This window comes from Esox lucius, chromosome 6 (assembly GCF_011004845.1).
Source record: "Esox lucius isolate fEsoLuc1 chromosome 6, fEsoLuc1.pri, whole genome shotgun sequence".
NCBI lineage: Eukaryota > Metazoa > Chordata > Actinopteri > Esociformes > Esocidae > Esox > Esox lucius.
In genome coordinates, this window is record NC_047574.1 from 18822283 (window position 1) to 18846076 (window position 23794).

General features: G+C 40.1%; 2 protein-coding genes across 3 annotated transcripts; both read left to right on the plus strand.

The window, feature by feature from the left end:
• The first annotated feature begins 251 nt into the window (after positions 1 to 251).
• prokr1b (prokineticin receptor 1b) lies at positions 252 to 2837 on the plus strand. The gene is made up of 2 exons (XM_010870190.3): positions 252 to 721; positions 1720 to 2837. Exons 1-2 carry the CDS (start codon positions 252 to 254, stop codon positions 2438 to 2440), a joined length of 1191 nt encoding a protein of 396 aa, XP_010868492.1. The 3' UTR covers positions 2441 to 2837.
• Positions 2838 to 10887: 8050 nt separating this feature from the next.
• LOC105010664 (filensin) lies at positions 10888 to 22254 on the plus strand. Of its 2 annotated transcripts, none has more exons than XM_010870139.2 (8): positions 10888 to 11461; positions 12682 to 12742; positions 13958 to 14053; positions 15201 to 15293; positions 17307 to 17420; positions 19871 to 20091; positions 20631 to 20722; positions 20981 to 22254. In XM_010870139.2, exons 1-8 carry the CDS (start codon positions 11091 to 11093, stop codon positions 21925 to 21927), a joined length of 1995 nt encoding a protein of 664 aa, XP_010868441.1. In that variant the 5' UTR covers positions 10888 to 11090; the 3' UTR covers positions 21928 to 22254. The 2 variants fall into 2 exon arrangements, with proteins under 2 accessions (XP_010868441.1, XP_010868442.1); XM_010870140.2 differs by having other exon boundaries at positions 17313 to 17420.
• Positions 22255 to 23794: the final 1540 nt, after the last annotated feature.

Here is a 23794-nt window from a genome sequence, read left to right on the forward strand (position 1 = left end):
TTTCCCTGGTGTCTGGTCTGTCTGTGTGTCATGCTGAGAACAATTGTGTTCCAGGTAAAGATGTTCTACTGGCTATCTGAGTGACCACTGTGATCTTCAATCCAGAAGACCCTCCCTGAAGACATTGCTTCTGCAAGAAAATGACACCATGACCCAGACACTTAATGGAATGTTTCCAGTAAGATGTTTACCCACCTTATAGATGGGAAACAAATTAAAACAAGGAAACTAAAGCATCTAAAGAATTCACCATGGGAGAGCCCAATATCAGCCGCTTGGCAGTGGTGTATGCTGAGACTCCTGACCACCTGCTGGAAGAGGACGGTGTGGAACTATTTACGGATACATACGACACGGACTACGGTGTTCCGGAAAACGAGATGCCTGACACAACACAGGGCACAGCCTTTTTCGTTGCCACCATTGTCATTGCCGTGGTGCTCATCTGTATTATGCTTGTATGTGGTGTCGGCAACATCCTGTTTATTGCTACTTTGGCACGGTACAAGAAACTGCGTAACCTCACCAACTTGCTCATCGCTAACCTAGCTATATCAGACTTCATAGTATCTGTGGTGTGCTGTCCCTTCCTAGTGGATTACTATGTGGTGAAACAGCTGTCATGGGACCACGGCCTGGTGATGTGTGCTTCAGTCAACTATCTCCGGACGGTCTCTCTGTACGTGTCCACTAATGCTCTACTTGCTATTGCTGTGGACAGGTGGGTGCTTCATCGCCGGTTATTTGTGTCTTTCTATACAACAGATGTTCGTGTTTACACTGATTGCCTTAGGGTGAGACTGTGCGCTTTTGCTACTCAAGTCAGCTTCTGATTGAATAAAAGTTCAACTAACGTCAGGAAGCCTTTAGAAGTTATATTCTACAAGAATCAATGGGGAAATATAATTATTTATAGGGGTCTGCAGCATCTCAAGATACTCCTACTTTCCCTCAAGGTGGTGATGCCAGTAACTGTCTGTGTGCCCCACTTGCAATAGAGAAATGCACACTGGGAATTTTTATTCCCATGCCCTGGTATTCTGGTGACATTTCCTCAGCTTTCCATATGTGTCTCCATACTAGCTAGCTAGCATCTTCAAGACACTGACACCAGTTAGCAAGTATACAAAAATTACTCTTTTGCCATACATTTTTTTTAAGCTCCACTCTTGAAGTTGATTAATTGCTAAGATGAGGGAAAAGTGCAGTTCAAAACTTTACTTCGTTCACGTGTTTCCACATGAAACATAAATAATGTTGAAATGATCAGTAAGGGGCATGGCTTTGGTCTTAAGTACCATTTGCTAAAATGGAAATCTCAGCATTCAATAAGTTGAAACACATTGGCAAAAAAAAATATTAGGCAAAATGTTACTTTTCCTAACCTTGGATAGATGTTCATTTTGTCTAATTGCCAAGTCTAATAAAATTCTATACAGTTTCTCTCCCCTACTTGTCAGCATTGGCTGTCCTAATTTATTTTGCTTTTTGTATCCAACAATGAGAGCAGGGAGGAGACTATGGATCAGTCTGTGTCCAGTGGTGCATGAGTGCATATGAGTGTACGTACGTCACACGCAATATCGATTTAGACTTAATTTGGATAAATGACATGTCTTGGCATAGAGATAGGGCATTTACAAATCAAATATTGACCACAGGAGACAGTTTCACTTTTGCCTTGTTAAGACCATAATACACCATATTCTCTGTCATCAGGTACATGGCCATCGTCCATCCTCTGAGGCCTCGTATGAAGTACCAGACAGCCTACTGCCTGATCACTGGGGTGTGGATTGTACCCATCCTTATCTCCATCCCCTCAGCCTACTTTGCCTCAGAGACCATGTACCCGCACAGCGGAGCCAGCACCTCTCAGAACACCCACAAGACATTCTGTGCTCAGATCTGGCCGGTGGACCAACAAGCATACTATCGCTCTTACTTCCTGTTTATCTTTGCCCTGGAGTTCCTGGGGCCCGTTTTCGTCATGGCGATATGTTACGCACAGATTTCGCGTGAGCTCTGGTTCAAGAGCGTCCCGGGTTTCCAGACAGAGCAGATTCGGAAAAGGATGCGCTGTAGGCGGAAGACAGTCATGGTCCTGATCGGGATCCTGACAGCATACATTCTATGCTGGGCGCCATATTACGGCTTTACTATCTTACGTGACTTCCACCCAACACTCATCTCCCGCCAGAAGAACTCTCTGGTGGCTTTTTACATCATTGAGTGCATTGCCATGAGTAACAGTATGATCAACACCTTCTGCTTTGTCAGCGTCAAGAACAACACGGTCAAATACCTAAAAAGGATTGTATTGCTACGCTGGAGGTCCAGCTACGCCGGCTACGCTCCCAGTAAGACAATGGATGAGACAGAAATGCGGACATCCTCTTTGCCCATCACAGAGGAATTTGAATGCATTCGTCTGAGGTGAATTGGAAGATGACATTTTGAAACTGCACTCTACTTTGTTGTTGGTAGGTGTGCAAAATAAATGGAAATAAAGCTATTGTAATGAACATGTTGAATAATGCAGTTTTTCTGAAGTACTGTCTGTAAATGTGTGATCATAATCTGCCAGCAGACATTGGCCAAAATGTGCCAAGCACTGTCCAAACTTAATTGGTCAATTTGAGGAGGTCTGTTTGAACCTCCTACCATGGGTGGATTAGAAAAAAATGACCCTCCCCCTTGTTCTACATACCTTTATATCATGAGTATGACCCCGTTTCCCTGAAGGAATACGTGCACAATCAAAATACGGAATTCAATCATGCCTTTCAAACCCAATAAAGGCTTCAGTATGTCTGCACCGTTTAAGTTACAGTGAAGAGTGGGACCTGAATCAATGTGTTGAGGGTTATTACTCTGAAGGCTGGTCTTCTGGACCGACTAAAGCCCCAGTTGGTATTGAAAGGTGTGATTGAATGTTATATCGTTATTATATAAGACCTCAGATTAAATGTATCTCCAATAAAATACTTTGAAAGACCTTTGAAAGGAAAAATGTGTACTTACCATCACGTTTTTGATTTGCACATTTACAATTGTTAAATTTGTAAGTAATAGTTACATCACAGGCCTTTGGACAATATCTATTACTATTCTGCCTAAAATGCAAAACACAAGATTTTTTTTTTTAACTACCATATCAAATTCATGGCAAATTCATGGCAATAAGAACAAATTACTATGGATATCTTGTATTCTTATTTTATTCATCTGTATCAATTGTACATACTTTGTACATTAAATACTTATATGTTGCAACTCATGTGGAAAGAAAAGAAAAATATTATTGATGCAACTAACTGCATTTTGATGTTCTTTGCATATAAAGATACATTTTATCAATTAAAAGGGATATTGTCTGATCTACATTTACAAAGCAGCTCCATAAACGTTGTTCTGTTAAAATTTTACGCATGCATGAGGTACAGTATTTTGTGGTGTTATACCATGTGCATTGTTATATTACTTGGACTAGCAGTAAATATATACATTTAGCAGTATTCTCTAGGGCAAGATCTGAATCAGTGAGAAAGATTTCTTATATTGCTCTTAACTGGAATGTCTGCTAAAGTAAGTGATACAAATTTTGTTTTCATGTTTTGTTGTTGTATTTTATCTGATTAAAATATAAATCCACAAGTATTTCAAAATCATTCTAATGAATCTGAGCTCAAAGAAACATCTCTCACCAATAGTTCCATGGGGGTGCTGCACTGAAGATTCATTATCCCAATTTACAATACCTGTAGCAATATTAACAATATCGATTATTAGTATCCCACAGGGCTTAGCTGGTGGAAGGAGAATCACAGCACAAGTGGTTAAATTTTTTTTTTTGAAAACTCAAGAATGTACCACATGGAGAATAAAACCATTGGATCTTTTGAAAATTATAAAACATCTCTGTTATTTAATTGTATTTATAAATCTAGAGAATATTACAGTTCTGCATATGTTCTTTACTGTGAGTGCAAACAGTTTATTAAACAAGACTAAACCTTTTTTGATTATTTGTGTTCTTGGCTGGATTACATACAATGAAATAAAGTCAGATGAGAAAAATATAGGGTGGTGGATATAGCAGTGAATCTTTGATCATCTATGGATGTTTCTACTAGGTTTGGTAATGTCAATGGCATCCTGAACACTACCATGTTTGGGGACATTCAAGACATATCTGATTATGCCGGCTAGCAAGACAATTGTGCATTGTTCATCTCACATAAGGGCCACACTAGCACCATCCTAGGAGCATATCGTCAAAGCAGTAGAGCTGTTATGCGAGTGTACTGTCTAACACCACAAATACATGCAGCGAAACTAAAATCCAACACATCAAAAAAAACATTATGCTGTCATGTAGAGAAATTACTTGGTGAAAAGGTAATGCACAATCCTTATTATGAATGGATTGTGTTGAAAATATGCCCAACTTTTTCATTGATGTCTGAGAAAGAAAAAAAAACTATCCAACACAGTCAGACAAAATGGCTAAGAATCAATCCAAGCTACGTTAATGTGATTGTTTATGTGTGTGACACTATGATAGAAAATGTCTAACAGGCTTTAATTAAAAACATTTCATCGAGAGCACAATTCTGTGGTTTGGATCTGGAGAGGCAATGCCCCGCGATTACAGATTGATTGCTTCTCTGCAAAGACACATAGCTGTGCCAGTTCTTCAAGCGCATCACCAAACACAATCAAAGCTTTCTTTAATTTATATTGAAAACAATGTTGATGAAATGTTTTGCAACTTGTTCATGTTGATGGCTTGGCAGCATGATAAAAGATGTAATGCACCTAATTACTGGTGTTATGACAGTGCTTGCATCTTCATCCCCCGATGACTCAACAAATGATGTTAAGTGTTGATAGTTTGACAGTGCCAGCATTAAAAGTCTGTGGTCAGTGATTACCTTGGGGTAATTAATCACATATATATATAGTGTGCAGATGTTAATGTATCATTCGTTGGAAAATAATTAAAGGATTTCTCCATGCGCCATGATCTTCTTTATGGCATTTGGGATCATCCAATTTCCATTCTGTCCATGAAATCATTGATCCATTCTTCCTTGTCTTTTGTAGTTAAAGACCACATTAAGGTAAATTGGTATATTTTTTGCTGTTTGTTAGCAAGCTTTCATTCTAACATGGCATCAGAAAGGAGAGCAATAAGGGTTCATCAATCGTGAACATGAAGTATCCCACAGTGTGAAAAAACTGCCCAAACAAACCATATCATTGGCTATTCGCAGTAACCTACTATTGTGCTATCTCTCTAAGGACACGTACACACCACATTTGGTTGGCTTTTCACTCACTTGTGAAAATGGTCCACTCACACAGCACAGCAGGACGAAGTGAGGATATGGCCTGGGAACATCTCTTGAGAAGCCTGTAGCATGTCGGGGGAAGTCTGGATGAGTAGGTTTATATCCTTCAATTTTGCAGACCCCAACAGAAAAGTATTACACAGGAGTAGCATCAGGTCTGAAGGAAGGTGAGAATCACTTTAATTGTTAAACTTAGTTTAAAAAAAGTGTACATATATACAGTACATTCAAATAACTACAGTCACTTCCCAAATGATTGGCTCCCTATTGAGCAAAATAATTAACACAGGTAATGAGCACCTCAGAACACCTCAGCCTCCTCAGTCCTGACAGAGGCAACCCGTTTTTGGGCCAAATTGTCCTTGTAAACCAAAATCTTAACAGTGCATGGGGTCCATACGTACATTCCATAAAAGTCTTTCAGGGGGCCAGTCATTGTGATACCTGCATTTTTAAGAAAATATATATACAACCCCGGATTAAGAGACCACTGCACCTTTATCTTTCCTTTTCAAATGAGTTGAAAAGGAAAGTTTTGAGTGAGGATCAGAAGAGTTCAATTTGAAGTGCTCTCTTAATTTTAACCCTTCTGTTCCTCACTCAAAACCTTCCTTTTCAACTTTTTTGGAAAGGAAAGATAAAGGTGCAGTGGTCTCAAATTTTTTTCCGGAGCTGTATTTGTTCTCTCTGAGCAATTATATTGAAAATAATAGAATTATCTCATATTTCTGAGAATGAAATACAGCTAATTCTTGTGTTTCTTGAGTCAACCCTTTTTATCTTTATCAACAGTGATAAAGATACAGTTTTGGAGGTGACTGTAACCTTAGAGACTCCTACGTAGTTTATGTTTTGATTGACTAAGCTAATGCATCTCATTTGGCATTTGCTTGTTTGTTTACTTTCTGATCTACAACACTACCTGAAATATAATGGATGCAATATTATATTATGCCATTATTGATATCATATTGAAGTAGAAAGCTTAAATGAAGATATGTGCACAATCTAATTAAAGAAGCAGACTTTCATACCATTTAAAATAGAACAAATTACAGTATATTAACATTTCTACATGCCAAGTTATATTTTCCAAATCAACATAACAGAGACAGTTTAGTCCAGTGAGGTAATGACAAGCATTATCCTGGTGAGACTGTTGCAAGTATGTTAAAACTGCATCCTTAATATGGGAGGATGTGCCAATTCTGCCAGTACTAGATAATGTTTGAACATAATCTCAAAGGTACACTAAGAGTATGGTAAGCACCTATTATCATCTAATGATAAATCATCTAAAAGACATTGTGGATGGGAGTTTGAGGCCCAGAGGTATTCAATCCTCCTCTCAGGGACTCTCAACTGTACCATGTATTTGACCTATTCCAAAGCTAGTAACTTCATTGGACTTGTAAGCTAATTATCAAGACCTTAATTAGTGAATCAGTTGTGCTTGTTCAGGGCTACAACAGAGTTTGTCTGAGGAGAGATTTGAAGACCTCTAATATATGTAGCCAACCCTGGTTTTTATGGTTGTGTGTTCATACATGGCCAGGCACTCTTTCTTTTATATAAGCCTTTTTGTTACCTTAAATACATTTGTAATTAATACCTAAATCTAAATGTAATGGGGAGAAACACAGGAAACAGAAACTGGCTTGATATTTAGTTTGAGGGGCATAATGATAATAATTCTGCCTGAACTGCATGATGGATGTGAGAGAATTGGAAAAGTTTTGACTTGCCAAAAGAAAAGGCGGATGGCCAGACATAGCAAAGAGACATTTTTATACCTCAAGAGATTGGCTCCTGTCTGTAAATACATCTTCACTGTGTAGCACAGCAGCTTCACTGTTAACACTACTGTCATCCCAGATTAATCAATTCTAAACCGTTTATTCTACCAGGCTTGGATTTGGCATGAAGCTGGTACAGTAACTAATTTATGCATTAGTTACTGTGGGAAGTAGGGGTGCTGGAGCCCCCCTGTCATAGCCTAGGCACCCGCTGACGGGATTCCCTCCATAACTTTTAGTTTATCTGTTAGTACAGCTCCGGAAAAAATAGAGACCACTGCACCTTTTACTTTCCTTTCCAAAGAAGTTGAATAGGAAGGTTTTGAGTGAGGAACAGAAGGGTTCAAATTAAGAGGCCACTGCAAATTGAACATTTCTGTTCCTCACTCTTTCGCAAACTTTCCTTTTCAACTTTTTTGGAAAGGAAAGAAAAAGCTGCAGTGGTCTCTTCTTTTTTTCCAGAGCTGTATACAAATACACCCATAATAATGACCTTGTTTTTCAACAGAGAGAAAAACATAATTGCTCCCACAAGATAATCATACCATAACAAAATAGATTTTTGTCATCTCCCCAAGCAGTATTTATATCTGTTGCATGGGTATTTACTGTTCTGTAATTTCTTATGAAAATGCTACATTTCTAAAATAACCTAAAATATATGAAAAACAATGAGTATTCATCGTTAAGCAACGAGTGATGCCTTGACAATGATGGTGTTCAGCAACCAATTTGAGGCCACTAACTACATTAGGGGCTGTTTCCATGGAAGACAGAGCTCCAGGCATTTGAGATAAGTAAGTTGGCTACCAAGGAAATGTTAAATTTCTGATACCTGTTGATTATCTAGGACGTATACTTTATTGCCATCAACAAATGTTCTGTTTTCTACTGTAATGGTAATGTTTACACTGTCCCACAGACAGATTTGTGCATTTTAGTTTTCCAAGTATTTGATACACTACCGACTTTGCAGGTTTTCCCACTGACAAGGCATGTAGAATTCTGTAATTTTTTATCACAGGTATTCTTCAACTGTGAGTGACGGAATCTAAAACAAAAATCCAGAAAATGGATGATCCAGATGGTCATTGGCAAACTTCAGACGAGCCTGGACATGTGCTGGCTTGAGCAGGGGGATCTTGCGTGCGCTGCAGGATTTTAATTAATGACGGCGTAGTGTGTTACTAATGGTTTTCTTTGAGACTGTGGTCCCAGCTCTCTTCAGGTCATTGACCAGGTCCTGCCATGTAGTTCTGGGCTGATCCCTCACCTTCCTCATGATCATTGATGCCCCACGAGGTGAGATCTTGCATGGAGCCCCAGACCGAGGGACATTGACCGTCATCTTGAACTTCTCCCATTTTCTAATAATTGCACCAACAGATGTTGCCTTCTCACCAAGCTGCTTGCCTATTGTCCTGTAGCCCATCCCAGCCTTGTGCAGGTCTACAATTTTATCCCTGATGTTCTTACAAAGCTCTCTGGTCTTGGCCATTGTGGAGAGGTTGGAGTCTGTTTGATTGAGTGTGTGGACAGGTGTCTTTTATACAAGTAACGAGTTCAAACAGGTGCAGTTAATACAGGTAATGAGTGGAGAACAGGAGGGCTTCTTAAAGAGAAACAAACAGGTCTGTGAAAGCCCGGAATTCTTACTGGTTGGTAGGTGATCAAATACTTATGTCATGCAATAAAATGCAAATTAATTATTTAAAAATCATACAATGTGATTTTCTGGATTTTTAGATTCCGTCTCTCACAGTTGAAGTGTACATATGATAAAAATTACAGACCTCTACATGCTTTGTAAGTAGGAAAACGTGCAAAATCGGCAGTGTATCAAATACTTGTTCTCCCCACTGTATGTTACTTATACAATACTGAAATTGCATAAGTATGCATTAATCTAGAGAAGGTGCTCTTAATAAAGATTGATGATTAATGTCACATAACAAAATACAGTGTTAAATATTAGCCTAGTCAAATAATTTGCAACTGACCTAAAAACCATCTAAGGTGATGTCAAATGGCCAGGGAGAATTTTTATTTTAATGAAATTCCCATTTAAACCATAACTTAAAAATAAAAACAAATATAAATAGTCTGATGAAATACAAAATGTCAATTACAGGCCTAACTAAAGACATTTTGTGAGATTCCATATAAATTGTACATTTTACATTATTTAATTATTTAATTCGTTAAAAGGACATAACATTACTATAGAGGTATGGATTTTATTTACAGTATATTTTAGAATCATATTCAAACTTCCATAGTGGTTGTTACAGTATTAAAGGGAAATTATGTCCATATAAAATACAAATGTATGTAAACAAAATACAAAAATATGTATAAAAATAATGTACATTTCCAAATAGTATCAATTTGGTGGATGACTCAGCTGCACCCCTGCATGCATGACTTCGATGCAATAATATTGTTTATGGAAATGTTCTGTTTATTTATGATCTACACAGAGCTGTAAACCTTCTGAGTAGTTTTCCTGTGGTAACCCATCATGTAGAGAAGATACAGAGGGACAAAATGGCAGCTGTGGGATTTCAGATCTATCATGATGGTGAAAGAAAGCCATTGTACAACAGTAGAGGCCTTATACTAACACTAAAGAATTTATTTTTAACAAAACAGAGCGTAATGTTCCCAGTTCTAACTGCCTGCAATGGGGGAACACTTTTTCTTCTCTGGACATGCCGCTTTTCTAGGGTCAGAAGTGCTGATGTAATACATTGCGGCATGTGCACCATTCAGCCTTTTAAAGGCAGAGAGCCGAGTAGATCTGCCGAGTTTGACATTGTGACTACCCACCACACAGGACAAAGCTCAAATGCATAAAAACACGCACACACACAAACCATCTGGTCAAAACACATACCATACACGTAAACACACACAGTCACACAGACATCTGGGTCTTCAGGTCATGTAAAAGCACATAGCAGAGATGTTGCCCCTGAGCAAGATGATTTATTTATGCGCTCCACCTCTGATATTGAAGAAAAACATAGATCTGCTGCAATGCCATGCAAGGTCACACACATATCCCAACATCAAAGTGTAAAATGTTGCCTGGGGCACAAGCATTATCCTGAAAGCCTCTGAGAAAATACTGTGTCTGGATCTTTTTTGCGATTCATGTAAACATTCACTGACTGACATATTTCAGGTGCAGATTTCCTCAAGGAAACACCGTCCCCATAAACTTAGCAGTTTATAGCCTTGAATCTGTTAATTCCATTATGGAGTAACACCAATCAATGTGTATAAGAATCAGGTTGTCAATGATATTGGTCAATGTATGCAGTATGCAGTACACATGATGAGAGCTATCTGCCATGCATATATAATATGTAACCTAATGTTTTAGGTGTTTAGCCAACATTGCCAATTTAGACCAGTAGGGTGTATAAAAATCAACAGGTTAAAAAAAACGTTGGCCCATTAATGTGTAGCTTATGGCTTTTAAGAAATAACAGCACAGCATGCTGTTTCTACTTTGTCATGTGGTAAACCTAGGCCATGGTCCAAAATTCCCCATAAATCAGAGATCTAGAAAAATCTTGATTGGAAACAAAGAGGCTCCTCATAATGGTCCATTTGACACAGCAATATTCTGCCTCGCCTGACCTTTGTTTTTTGTCTTTTTGCTCAGTCATCATTGGCATTGCTTTTGTAATGTCAGCCACAATGGATGACATACTCTCGAAGGCCTCACGCGCGCTGCTTGCATGGGAATATGCGCTGGGAGATTTTTTGGGGGGTCTATTTCGCAGCTGGCCAGGGCCGGAAGCTTTTAGTCTAACATGAGACAGCCGAGGGTGAGCACCCGAGTTTTCACACACTAAAGGTGCTACAGGGGAGAACGCACTCCGGGGATAACACCAACCGAGGCAGCGGGAGAGCGAACACCACCACCATGTACAAGACCAGTTACCTGCACGAGGTGCGCAAGGAGAAGTACGAGCGCTCCGACATATTCGAGGAGCCTTTGTCGCCTGACGCGTCGGCGGGCGCTTGTGCCATCCAGGGCTGGGAGAGCCTGCAGGAACTTAACAGCCGCTTTGCCCGATACATCAACCGGGCACGCGTGCTAGAGCAGCGCAATGCCGTGTTCCGCAAGCAGCTGGAGACGCTGCAGCGAATGGAGGAGGCCAGCGGGCTTGAGGAGGCCTTTACGGAACAGATAGATCTGAACAGGCAGCGCATCCGCGAGCTCTCTGCTGATCGTGCAAAACTTGAGCGTGAGCTCAAGGATGCATGCCGCATGCTGGACGAGTTCACCAACAAGTATGTGATGCGCATGCATTTCAAAGTGTGTGAATGCTTCTGTGTGTGCGTTTTTAAAGAAATGTATCGGTCAGAGAGAGAAATAGAGTCTACAGGCTGTCCACCTTGTGCCCCAAAACATCGTAGTGGTTCGGGGGTGTTAACGGATGCGCGTAGGAGCCTTTAGGAGGCAAAGGAAATGCCCGGAGAACAGCTATACTCGTAGCAATATGTGATTGTCCTTTCTAGCTTGAGTTATAGTCAACCTTTTATCTTACTTCTTTAAAATGCAGCATTATACATAATTACAATTATAATTAATAATATTCATAGACGGATCTTCGAATTTAGTCTTACAATATTTGCGAGGAAAGCAATCTCTAGCTTGTCTATCAATGTATGAATCCCAAAACTTAAGGTTGACAGCCCTTCAAGATCAATGTTGTGTGTTCTGAAAACTAAACAACTACCTCCAACTCTGGTTCAGCTGCTTATTTAAAGTGTCAGGCAAATATTCTCCAATTTTATTTATTAATACATCATAAAACTGCAATAATATGTTGGCCAGAAAATGTTAATCAAGACAGCCGGTCAACATGCTCCTTGTGTTTGTTTGGAGATTATGTAATCTGTAGTAATTGAAAAAAATCCATGATTGGAAATTATTGAAAATTGTGTGATTCAAGTGCATGTTAAATCACATGCTCGAAATGTATACTATTAAGGACAAAATATTAATTTTATTTTACATCTTCCTTTTATATGATGTTATCTTTGGCATTATTGCCAGACAATTGCATCTTCACCACAATGAGAACATAATGCTGTTTATTATTATTTAATAATGACTAAATTAGCATTATGGTTATATTGTTCATGGACACACCTGCCTCTCACCCAAAAACATGAACAGTATGGCTTTAAACTATATAACATATCAATGCATTATCCTACCCACGTAATTTATTACTTACAAACCGAACAAATGGATGAAGATCAATTAGATGAGTCCAATTTCATTACAATCTCTACAGCATCTCTATAGAAGGTGCGAGAACAGCAGTCTGTGCTGACTTTTACATTTCATGGGATCAAGGTCAATTCAATACAGAACCTGTTAATACTGGTAGTAGAAAAGCCTTATAGAACCAGACCAATCCATGTATGTGCTTAACACACAAACATTTTACATTTGAAATTCAAATTGTATGTATTATTATTATTATTTTTGTCCTGCATAGATACAGAAATGAATGTGAGTATCAAGAACAGCTGCGGGGTACATTGGAACAACTCAACAAGGTATGTTTGGAAGTTTGGTGAAATTGTTTATTTACTTAAAATACATAAAATGTGTCAGTTTCTCAGAGAAATATGTGTTATAGACCTATCCAAAAAACAATTTCTTTACAATTTATATGGACACTAAATATTATTTTATTTTTATTCCGGGAAAAAGCTGTCTTTCTCCAGGAAATATTTTAAACAGTGAAAAACAGTTTTTAGCACCTTTACCATGACCAAAAAACTGGGTGTGAACTGAATTGACAGTCAAAACAGTCAATTAATCTTTAAGTCTAGAACAACAAATACTTTAATAGATTTAGTATATGTTGCAGAACAGTCTTCAACAAGAGTTCCAGAAGTGTGACAATTGATCTTAAACCACAGAGTTGACAACATACAATCAAAACAGTTAATTTTTTTCACTTCTTAAGACAAAATTATTAATAAAAAAGATCCAGACAAATCTCAAAAAGGTTTGGAAAGAATTATGCTTTTAAGTCACAGAGGGATATTATAATATCCTTTTCAGTAATATTCATTATTATATAGAACTGAAATGATAATTAATCATATTAGAAATAGAAAGAAATATTTTGTTACAAAATTTCCCAAACAGATATGAAGCCTTGTAACATCGCCCATAATGTGCTTTGAAGCTCAAATAATGGAAAAAGTTTGAGATGCTGACAATACATTGGTGTTGTCCTAAAGTCCTGGACAAAAGAAGAAGCATACAATGTTTTAGACAAATTTGCAAAATAAGAATAATAAATGTACATATTGAGCTACAAGATGGTTTGGGAAAATGCCACTAGGCGCACCCCACTGAATTTTCAATGTTTTAAGTCATTTAAAGGGACACTGATAGTTTCAGGAGCCTTTCAAGTGTATTCCAAACTGAATTGGCAGTGGACTGGAGAGCCTTTTTCCATAGCTTCAGGCACACTTAAAATAGTTTCTCATATCTCTGCCTTTCTGGGTTAGCATAATCAAATTAATTGATCTCAGAGGCAGTGGAAAATGTTGAGAAATAGTGTAGCAGTGGAAATTGTTTTTTCCTCCCGTCTTTGGGTTTTATGTGGTGTTCAATTCCATACTAATAGCATTGTGATACTGTGTGAAAAGTTGAGAGAATATCAACTCACTCTAATTTCTTTCCTTTCATTTTCTGTCATCTTTTTATATTATTTTCTCATCTTTAATTTTGTAGTGTTTATTCTTCTCTCCTAGGAGGCTGACTATGCCCTGCTGAAGAACCTGGAGTTTCAGATCCAGTCTCAGTTCCTTCAGGATGACATCAACTCCACCAAAGACAGACACAGGAAGGTAAGAGGGCCACTGCACATCATGCAACCACCCCATCCAACATTCCCTACAACATCCCCTACAACATCACCTACATCATACCCTACAACATCACCTACAACACCCCCTACAACATCACCTGCAACATCACCTACAACATCTCCTACAACATCCCATGCAACATCACCTACAACATCACCATGCAACATCACCTTCAACATCCCCTACATCACCTACAACATCCCCTACCACATCACCTACAACATCCCCTACAACTTCACCTACAACACCCCCTACAACATCACCTGCAACATCACCTACAACATCTCCTACAACATCCCATGCAACATCACCTACAACATCACCATGCAACATCACCTTCAACATCCCCTACATCACCTACAACATCCCCTACCACATCACCTACAACATCCCCTACAACTTCACCTTCAACACCCCCTACAACATCACCTGCAACATCACCTTCAACATCCCCTACAACATCTCCTACAACATCCCCTACATCACCTACAACATCCCCTACCATATCACCAACAACACCCCGACAACATCCCCTACAACATCACCTTCAACATCCCCTACAACATGATCAACAACATCACCTACAACATCTCCTACAACATCACCTACAACATGATCAACAACATCCCCTACAACATCACCTTCAACATCCCCTACAACATCCCCTACAACATCACCTACCACATCACCTACAACATCCCCTACAACATCACCTTCAACATCCCCTACAACATCACCTACAACATCTCCTACAACATCACCTACAGCATCCCCTGCAACAAACATTAACACTTTATTTCCAATAAAGAGTTCCAATATTAAGTCTGTAGATCCTCAATAGATTATCTACTGACTATCAATTACATTTTTTCTATCCACTAGAACTAACCTTAACTTTTATACTAACCCTTACCCTAAACCTTATTCTAAACTTAACCCTAACCCTGACCTTAACACGCAGTTGCTTATCAAAAGACAGTAATACAGTCAATAGTTCAACAAACTATATATAGAACATATAGAGATGGAAATTATAACTCAAAATAAAGTGTAACCAGAAAAAACTTTTAGAAGAATTTTGATGTTTTGGCAAAATGTGTTGTCTTCTTTTTCCCTTCTATCCCAGAACATGGCGGAGATCCAGACATATGTAAACATCCTGCACCAGATCAATCAGGCGATCCCACTGATGCCCAATATGGCTGTGGGCATCTCTGAGGTAAGGTAATGTCATATCCCAGGCATGTGTCTGTGTCCAGGGGGACCAATTTAATTGTCAAAATACTTTTAGACCTCAATGTATTGTATGTTTGTGGACTGTGTCTGTGACTGGAAAATGTGTAGTGATGCATTCAAATATCCAATATGTTGGGGTGTGCTGACATTTCTGTACCACTACAGTAGCTTCTATAATAGGTTTCTTTCTGTGAGTTGTGACAGTTAATCCCTTCCAACTCTGTCTGTCATGTTTCCCACATGCAGAAAGTATGTTGATGCTGTCAGTAAATGGTTTGCTTATCAGTCTTTAAAGTTATTCTGTGACTTTCTATCCATTTGTTTAGTTTGTGGTACAACTGTCCTCCCTCTGAGTGATCTTTATTATAACAGGCTGTCTGTGTTATAACAGGCAATCTGTGTTATAATAGGCCCGCTGTGTTATAACTGCCCTCCTATGTTATAACAGGCCCACTGTGTTATAACTGTCCTCCTATGTTATAACAGGCTGTCTGTGTTATAACAGGCACTCTGTGTTATAAGAGGTCTGCTGTGTTATAACTGTCCTTTTGCATTATAACTGGCCTTCTGTGTTATAACAGGCCTACTGTGTTGTAACTGCCCCTCTATGTTATAACTGGCCTCTTATATGCTGTCTGATACTTGCAGTTGATCCAGCGGTCAAGGCTTTTGCCTCCGGTGCATAAAATAGTTTAGCAAAAGCTCTAAGCTCTATCTTTCCCCACTGTCTCTATAAATAAAGACTAAATGCCTATATTTCCAAACCTGTTTCCAAAAAAGTTGGGACACCGCTTAAAATGTAAATAAAAACAGAATGCAATGATGTGCAAATCATTTAAACCCTATATTCAATAGAAAATAGTACAAAGACAACATCTCAAATGTAGAAATTGAGTAATTATTTTGTTTCTTGAAAAATATGTGCCTATTTTGAATTTGATGCCAGTAACACATTTGAAAAAAGTTGTGACAGACGCAACAAAAAACTGGAGTTAAAATTCTGCCATGTAAAGAATAAACCATACAAACAAGATCCAGAACCACTGCCACCTCTGAGCTCAAGCTCTTTTAAGATGGACTGAGGTGCAAAACAGTCTTGTGGTCTGATGAATCAAAATGTGAAATTATTTTTGGTAATCATGGATGCCACATCCTCCGGGCTAAAGAGGACAGGGACCATCTGGCTTGTAATCAGCACACAGTTCAAAAGCCAGCAACCATGATAGTATGAGGGTGCATTAGTGCACATGGCATGGGTGACTTGCACATCTGCGAAGACACAATTAATGCTGAACAGTATATACAGGTTTTGAAGCAACATATGCTGCCATTCAGATGACATCTTTTTCAGGGAAGGCCTTGCTTATTTCAGCAAGACAATGCCAAAACACATTCTGCATGTATTACAACAGCATGGCTCCATAGTAGTCCAGTCCAGTCTAAACTGGCATGCCTGGAATCCAGACACGCATTGAAAACATTTGGTGCATTATGAAATTACAAATACAACAAAGGAGACCCCGAACTGTTGAGCAGCTGAAATCCCATATCAAGCAAGAATGAGAATACATTTCAAAAACACAGCAATTGATCTCCTCAGTTCCCAAATGCTTATTGTTAAAAGACGAGGTGATGCAACACAGTGGTAAACATGCCCGGTCCCCAATTCTTTGATGTCTTTGTTGTCTTTGTATAATTTTCAATTACATATAGGAATAAATGATTCGCACATCATTGAAATCTGTTTTTATTAGCATTTTACACAGTGTCACAACTTTTTGGGTTGTACTGTATATTAAATATATAGCTTTTCCTTTGGGCCTGCCCTAAATGAATCAAACTTCTAAAAATTTGGTTGATTTCAAGTGATTTACATTTGGGTGTAAACTTAAAAACAGCCATTGATGTTATGCCACCATGCACTTTATTGTAAATTACAAGGGTGGCAAAATGTTTGACCACAACTGTATGTATCGTAACTGGCTTCTTTGTGAAGGAGCAGGAGAAGCAGCTGGCCCAGAGAAGAGTTCCAGCCCTGCAGAGTCAACTGGAGGAGTACAAGAGTGCCCTCTGCCAGCTCCAAGCACAGAAAAAGCGTCTGCAAACCGAGGTAAGTTTCCGTCCCCATGACGATTTGACTCGTTACCAAATCCAAATCAACCACTAGGCTCTTCCCCCTATGCAGATAAGTGAATTTGGAACTTAAGTTATACAGGTTGTAGTGTATAAGTTGGCCAATAGGTGCCAGTCATCACCTTCAGATGTGATTGCATACAATGAAATGAGCCCCTTATTTGCTGCTGAGCAGTACAGCCGCCTTACTGTGAGATGGGATTAGGATCGTGGTCACAGCGGACCGACAGTGCACAGGGGATCCAGAAAGGGCCATGGTAATTCCTCTCAGCGCTGATAGGGGTGGGCTGGTGAAATTCAGAAAGAGAGCTGCCACGTTGCGCTCTAGCGGGCAGGCTGCGTCCCTCATTGTGTGCCCACCAGTGATAACTTGACAGTTTAGCAAGCTGTGTGATGAGAATCCATGCGATACGGTGAGATGTGCTTAGAGGAAATGTCTCATTTTTCACATATCCCGCACCTGCTGTGAAGTTGCTGCAACGAGGGAAGCCTATGGTTGTGAAATGAATGGGAGGGTAGGAAATTGCGGTAGAAATATCGGTATACATGATAAAGCATATGAGAGCATAAAGTGTATGATGAAGCATGTGGTAAAACGGCATACTACATACTACATTGGAATCCAATACTAGCTTGCCTTTGAGGCTCAACAGGTTCGGTGTTGGTTGGTTCCTAGGAGGTGATGTTGGAGGGCTGTTCTTCCCTCGGGTCTAAATATTAAATTTTTTATTATAGAATACATTTTATTTGGCTGTTTAGACATTTATACTATAAACATACTATCAAAAAAATAATAAATGCTTGCTAAGGTTACGGTTAGGTTTAGGTTTTGATTATATGTTAGCGTAAGAGTTAGGGACAGGGTTTAACGGTTAAGTTTAGGGATAGAATGAGATTTAAGGTCACAATAAGTAGTTAATTGAATGTAAAAGCTTGCTAAATGTAAGGTTAGGGTAAGGTTAAGAATATGTTTTAGGGTTACGGAAAGGGTTTAGTTTAGCGATACGATGAGGTTTAAGGTTAGGATTAGGGTTAGTAGATAGTGAATTGATGTGTCTTCTCTTTAGATGTGCCTGTAAAGCATCCACATATTGACAGGAGCTAGAGGGGTGTGTACACTGGTTCTGAAACATCTTGTCAAACTGAACTGACAGGCATCTACCTGTGTTCCTCCAATAGAAACTTGTAATGGGGACAGACACAGGGAACGGACCCAGAGGGTTTGTGCAGGGCCCTGGGTGGCGTTTTATTAACAAAACTATGGGGGAGAGGGGGTGAGGTGAGGGAGAAATCCAACTTTAAAGACAAACCCCTCCCGGTGTCAGGAATGGGTGCGGGGGGGGTTATAGCACTGGCGGCTGCTCCAGCACCCTCCATCTCCTGGCATTCTTCTTCCTCATCTTCATCATCCTTATCCTCTCTCTTGAAGATTTGTCTGTTCCATCTCCTGCTCTGCCTCTGGACTCTGCCACAAACTGCTCCCAGGGAGTCCTTAAATGCCTCCTCTGATGAGGTCCCATATACAGGGTTTGGGTCCTTTAACTAAAACCTTAACTCTTCCTAAAACATTTGAATGTCTTAGATGGACATGAAAACAGACTCAATGCCAAACTTAAACTGATCCAAAAGTAAATAAGTGTTTTGTCTCAAAATTATGAATCTATTGAATAATTTACTAAAAAAATCCCTCCCTATCCATTTTGCTTTGTCCTAACAGGTTTTTACTTACCCCCGAATTATGCTTTGCACTTTCTTGTTTTTTTGTAGCTTATATCTCATAGCTGTTTGTTTTCTCTCGTAACGTGTTTAAATGGTGGTTTATAAGTTCAAAAGTACATTTGTATTTTAAACTGTGTGAAATCTCAGTATTTTACATGAATAAATTATCTTATCTTTCTCATAAGTGTCGAAAGATTGCTCAATGGTCATTTCTGTAAATGAGATGTTTTCACAGTCAGTTTACCTGTGAAATAATAATTAATACCGTAGATTCTCCAGCACCTCGACTCAAATTCAGTATCATATTACATGGATGTGATACTGGGGATCTAATATGGTGGTTATTCTGTAAAGAATGTTGATGCGTGCCATTCCTGTCTACTTAAGGAACTGGTCTTGTCTACTGAAACAAAAATTGGGAGCTGGGAGCACCTTGGTTAGTGCTAAATTAAAAGTTTAAAGCAGGAAAAGTATCTAGTCTGTACCCCCTATAGGTAAGACACCCCTGCATGTCCGTGTTTGGGTGAGTACTGAGCGCGTATTGACATTATAATGTTAACTGTATTTCAGAGCCGTCATAGATAACCTCTCTTCCAAACTCATGTCCTGACAGGTTTACAATAGAATGACATAATGAAATAATTCTAAAATGTATATTGATACGGTAAAGATAAAGAAAAATGTCTTTCACACACTCTGTTGCATCAGACATCAGTGTTGGAGAATTCCATTAAGAGCACACAGGAGAGCTATGATGATGAGATCCAGCTGTACAATGAGAAGATTGAGTCCCTGAGGAAGGACATCGAGGAGGCAGAGAAGTCCCTGGAGAAGTACACCAATGAGTGTCGCCACTTGGCCATGTACCAGACCTCCCTGGAAAATGAGCTGGAAAGATACAAAAGGATCATCGAGAACGAGGACAACAGGTAATTACCAACTACAACACAAAGATCCGGCTCCTGTTTTCTGGATAACGTGTAGACAGCACTACTCTAGGTAACACTTTAGAGTATTGACCCTAGCATATACTTTAGGTAACACTTCAATGTATTGACTAGCATATGTCAGTAACACTTCCGTGCATTGATTTTGGGATATGCTGTACTTAGGGTAGCCCTTCAATGTACTGACACTGACATTTCATGTAAAATAATCTATCACCCACATGGTGGCACTGTTGGATATTGTATTTTTGTGATATTTTCTTCCACACAGATTTGTTCAATAGTGCTTCAATCTACCCTCTGTGTTTTTTCTTTGTAACATAATATTTGTTTATTCCCTATTTCATATAAGATAATCCTTCTTTTTACTTCCCTCTTAATGTACCATATCCTTTTATTTATACTTAAGCCACACATCTTTTCAGTCTCAAAAGTCTGGAAAACAACAGTCCCTTTGTACAAATGTGTCCAGTAGCAGCACAAGCAAGCATGCACCATTGAAACTGATGACTCTTCCACAGGTTGAATTCAGCCATAATCGGGACTCCGATTACCTTGTTCACTACAAATTACCGCTACACCCACAAACCCATGGTGTCCAGCAGGGGCAGAGGTGAGGAAATGCTACCCATCCTTCCAAGCTGCTTCACACCGATTGTCTCAGAACATGCTGTGTAGACACACCCCACTGATGACCCAGCCATTACGGCTATTACCGCGCTAGCCAGGGCATACGGTGTGTTTCCCACCCAGACACAGAGACAATGAAACCACAAACAATCCATTCTCCTGAGACGTGTTCGTGGCAGATAATGTTGACCATGGTTGTGCAACATCCAGAAGTTCAATCTGAGTGTTATTTTTTTTTCAGACATCACCCAAGCCATCCAGGACATCACCAGTGTCAAGCCTCGCCAGAAGAACCTGGCTAAGAAGGTCATGAAGAAGAAGGAGATCAACCCCAAAGACGTGATGGACAGTGGCCCAGAGGAGAGAGACGGGGGAGTAGAAGCCACGGACGATGTGAAGCAGGGGGCGGGGGAGGAGGAAGTCGAGGGGGAGGTGAAGAAGGAGCAGACCAACCCCCTGTACACAGGCACGTCCCCCGAGGACGTCCCCGACGGAGCTCAGATCAGCAAGGCCTTCGACACGCTCTGCAACATCGTCAGAGACAGAATGAGAAGGTACAAGAAGCCAGAGCCCATAGCGGACTTCTACACCAAGGGCCGCTACGTGCTGGTGACCGGTGACAGCAGCTACCTCCACCCCCACTTCTGCACCTCCACCCCGTCCGCTGGACACGTCTTAGTCACCATCTGCGACAGCGCGGTCTCTCCTTACGACCCCTTCGGCCCTTCGCCCAGCCCCCCGTATCCCCAGCCCATGCCAGCCCCTCTCCCACTTACCCCCACCTTACCCTCTGACGGAGAGGAAGGAAAGGGTGAGGATAAGGGCGGGAAAGGTGGCAGTAAAGGGAAATCTAGGAATGGAGACCCGAAGCCTAGTTCTATGGACCCTACTCCTCCCCCACAGCCCAACCCCACTCCAGCTCCATGTCCTCACCCCAAAGACCCCAAAGGTCCCAGTAACCCATCTGGACCCAAGGGGGGTAAAGATGACAGTTACCACAGGGGCTCTTCTCCCATGCCTTCCCCTCGTGGGGCCAGCAGCATGCCCCCTGACTCCATGAGTTACGAGAAGGTGGAGATGGTGGAGTCGGTGGAGAAGATATCCAAGGACCGCAAGACCAAGGGGTACGAGGAGACAGCCATGCTGGTGGAGACCATGATTGAGAAGACAACCAAGAAGAGACACTGACTTTGAGATAAGATTTGAACTTGACCATAAGAGCTGGTCACACTCCTCACAAGTTCCACCTCACTGTATGCCAGCATGAACAAACGCCTTATAGAGACCACTATAAGACTGCTAAACTAAATACACCTTTTATAAGACCAACAGAGACTGTCCTCACATTGATGCCTGCTAGAGGCTCCTTGCACATTCCTGATGCTGATAGTTCACTCACACTCTCTGGCTTTGCGTTCAGCAAGTGTTAGCTGGCTCCATAATGCTGCTATTGTTTTTTTTACCTATGCCGATATGTTTCGCCTTTACTGTCTGAAAACTCGAAGTACAAACATTGAAACTAGAAACCCACTCATCCAAAAAACAACAAAAAAACCTGACTTTGATGTGTGATAAAAGTCAAAAATTGCCATTTATGAATTGATTATATGCTACTGCCCTCATGGATTTTTGCCACCCTTTCAAACCAAACTTTGCCCCAACCTCTACCCAAGAGTTCATTTGTTCAATTGGATGCCATCGACTGCCCTTAACACAGTCTTGCTGTGTATAGAATTGCTTTAATAATTAAAAAGAATCAAAGTTTCAAAAGGCTCAACAGTCTTCTGTCTGTGTGTTTTGATTTTGATGCTGGTGGTATGACACAGCTGCTGCTTTGGAAAACCCTGTCCCTGATAATTTTCACTGTGTCATTTCATTACCTGGAAAAATACCAATTGTGAAAACAAAAAAGATTGAACGATTGATATTATACAAATTGAATATTAAGGGGTGTTTCATATTTATTCTACTTAGATGCCAGGGTAGAGACAATGGGTGCGTAATTTTCAACTGTTTATCGTGTTGGAGTTGTTTGATACTACAGTAATATTTTTTGCACATACCAGATGTCTCTCAGTTTGGAGGGAAAGTTACTTTAAACTGAGGGGGGGGGGGGGGGGGGGGGGGTGGCTTGAACCCCTGCCCACTTCCTATGAGACTCAACAAGTGCTCTTTTTGCCCATCGTTCCTCGCATGGATGATCCACCTGTGCAATTTTGGCTCATGCCTCTCTGAAGGTCTGAGCATGGCCCTGACCGGAAGTGAACTGGAGGTGCAAACAGGACTCTCCAAACTTTGCATATTCCTTTCCACATTAAAGGCAGATTACTACCTAGTTGAGTCTAAAGAGTTCTTTACTGTAACATATTGTTGGTTCTATGTTCATTGAAGAACATAGAGAGTCGAGAGTATGTTGGGAGGGCACTTGTTGTAATTCTCTTTGAGAATCTCCTGTCTCGTCTGGTCTATTTGGTTGAAACGCATAGGACAAGAAAGTCTCCAGGCACTCACAGGTGTGCTTCATTTAAAGGGAGATGTTTGGCTTTTCCCAGCTGAAGATTTATTTCTTCCAAAATGCAATTAACTGGAAAACACAGTTCTAATGATCCCTACTGTTTTTTATGACACAGATGAAAACAAACAAAAAAATTGGAGGAATGAATCTAGGTTACCAACTGCACTTTAGAACAGACAAATCTGAAAGACAATGTATATATATACACTCACCTAAAGGATTATTAGGAACACCATACTAATATTGTGTTTGACCCCCTTTCGCCTTCAGAACTGCCTTAATTCTATGTGGCATTGATTCAACAAGGTGCTGAAAGCATTCTTTAGAAATGTTGGCCCATATTTATAGGATAGCATCTTGCAGTTGATGGAGATTTGTGGGATGCACATCCAGAGCACGAAGCTCCCGTTCCACCACATCCCAAAGATGCTCTATTGGGTTGAGATCTGGTGACTGTGGGGGCCATTTCAGTACAGTGAACCAATTTGAAATGATTTGAGCTTTGTGACATGGTGCATTATCCTGCTGGAAGTAGCCATC

What these genes read in the sequence shown, in the direction of transcription:
- prokr1b (XM_010870190.3), top strand. Translation starts at nt 252, where the DNA reads ATGGGAGAGCCCAATATCAGCCGCTTGGCAGTGGTGTATGCTGAGACT. An exon ending in CTTGCTATTGCTGTGGACAG is followed by an intron (nt 722 to 1,719) that starts GTGGGTGCTTCA and finishes CTCTGTCATCAG; the next exon opens with GTACATGGCCATCGTCCATC.
- LOC105010664 (XM_010870139.2), top strand. Translation starts at nt 11,091, where the DNA reads ATGTACAAGACCAGTTACCTGCACGAGGTGCGCAAGGAGAAGTACGAG. An exon ending in TGGCTGTGGGCATCTCTGAG is followed by an intron (nt 15,294 to 17,306) that starts GTAAGGTAATGT and finishes TTCTTTGTGAAG; the next exon opens with GAGCAGGAGAAGCAGCTGGC. An exon ending in ATCGAGAACGAGGACAACAG is followed by an intron (nt 20,092 to 20,630) that starts GTAATTACCAAC and finishes ACTCTTCCACAG; the next exon opens with GTTGAATTCAGCCATAATCG.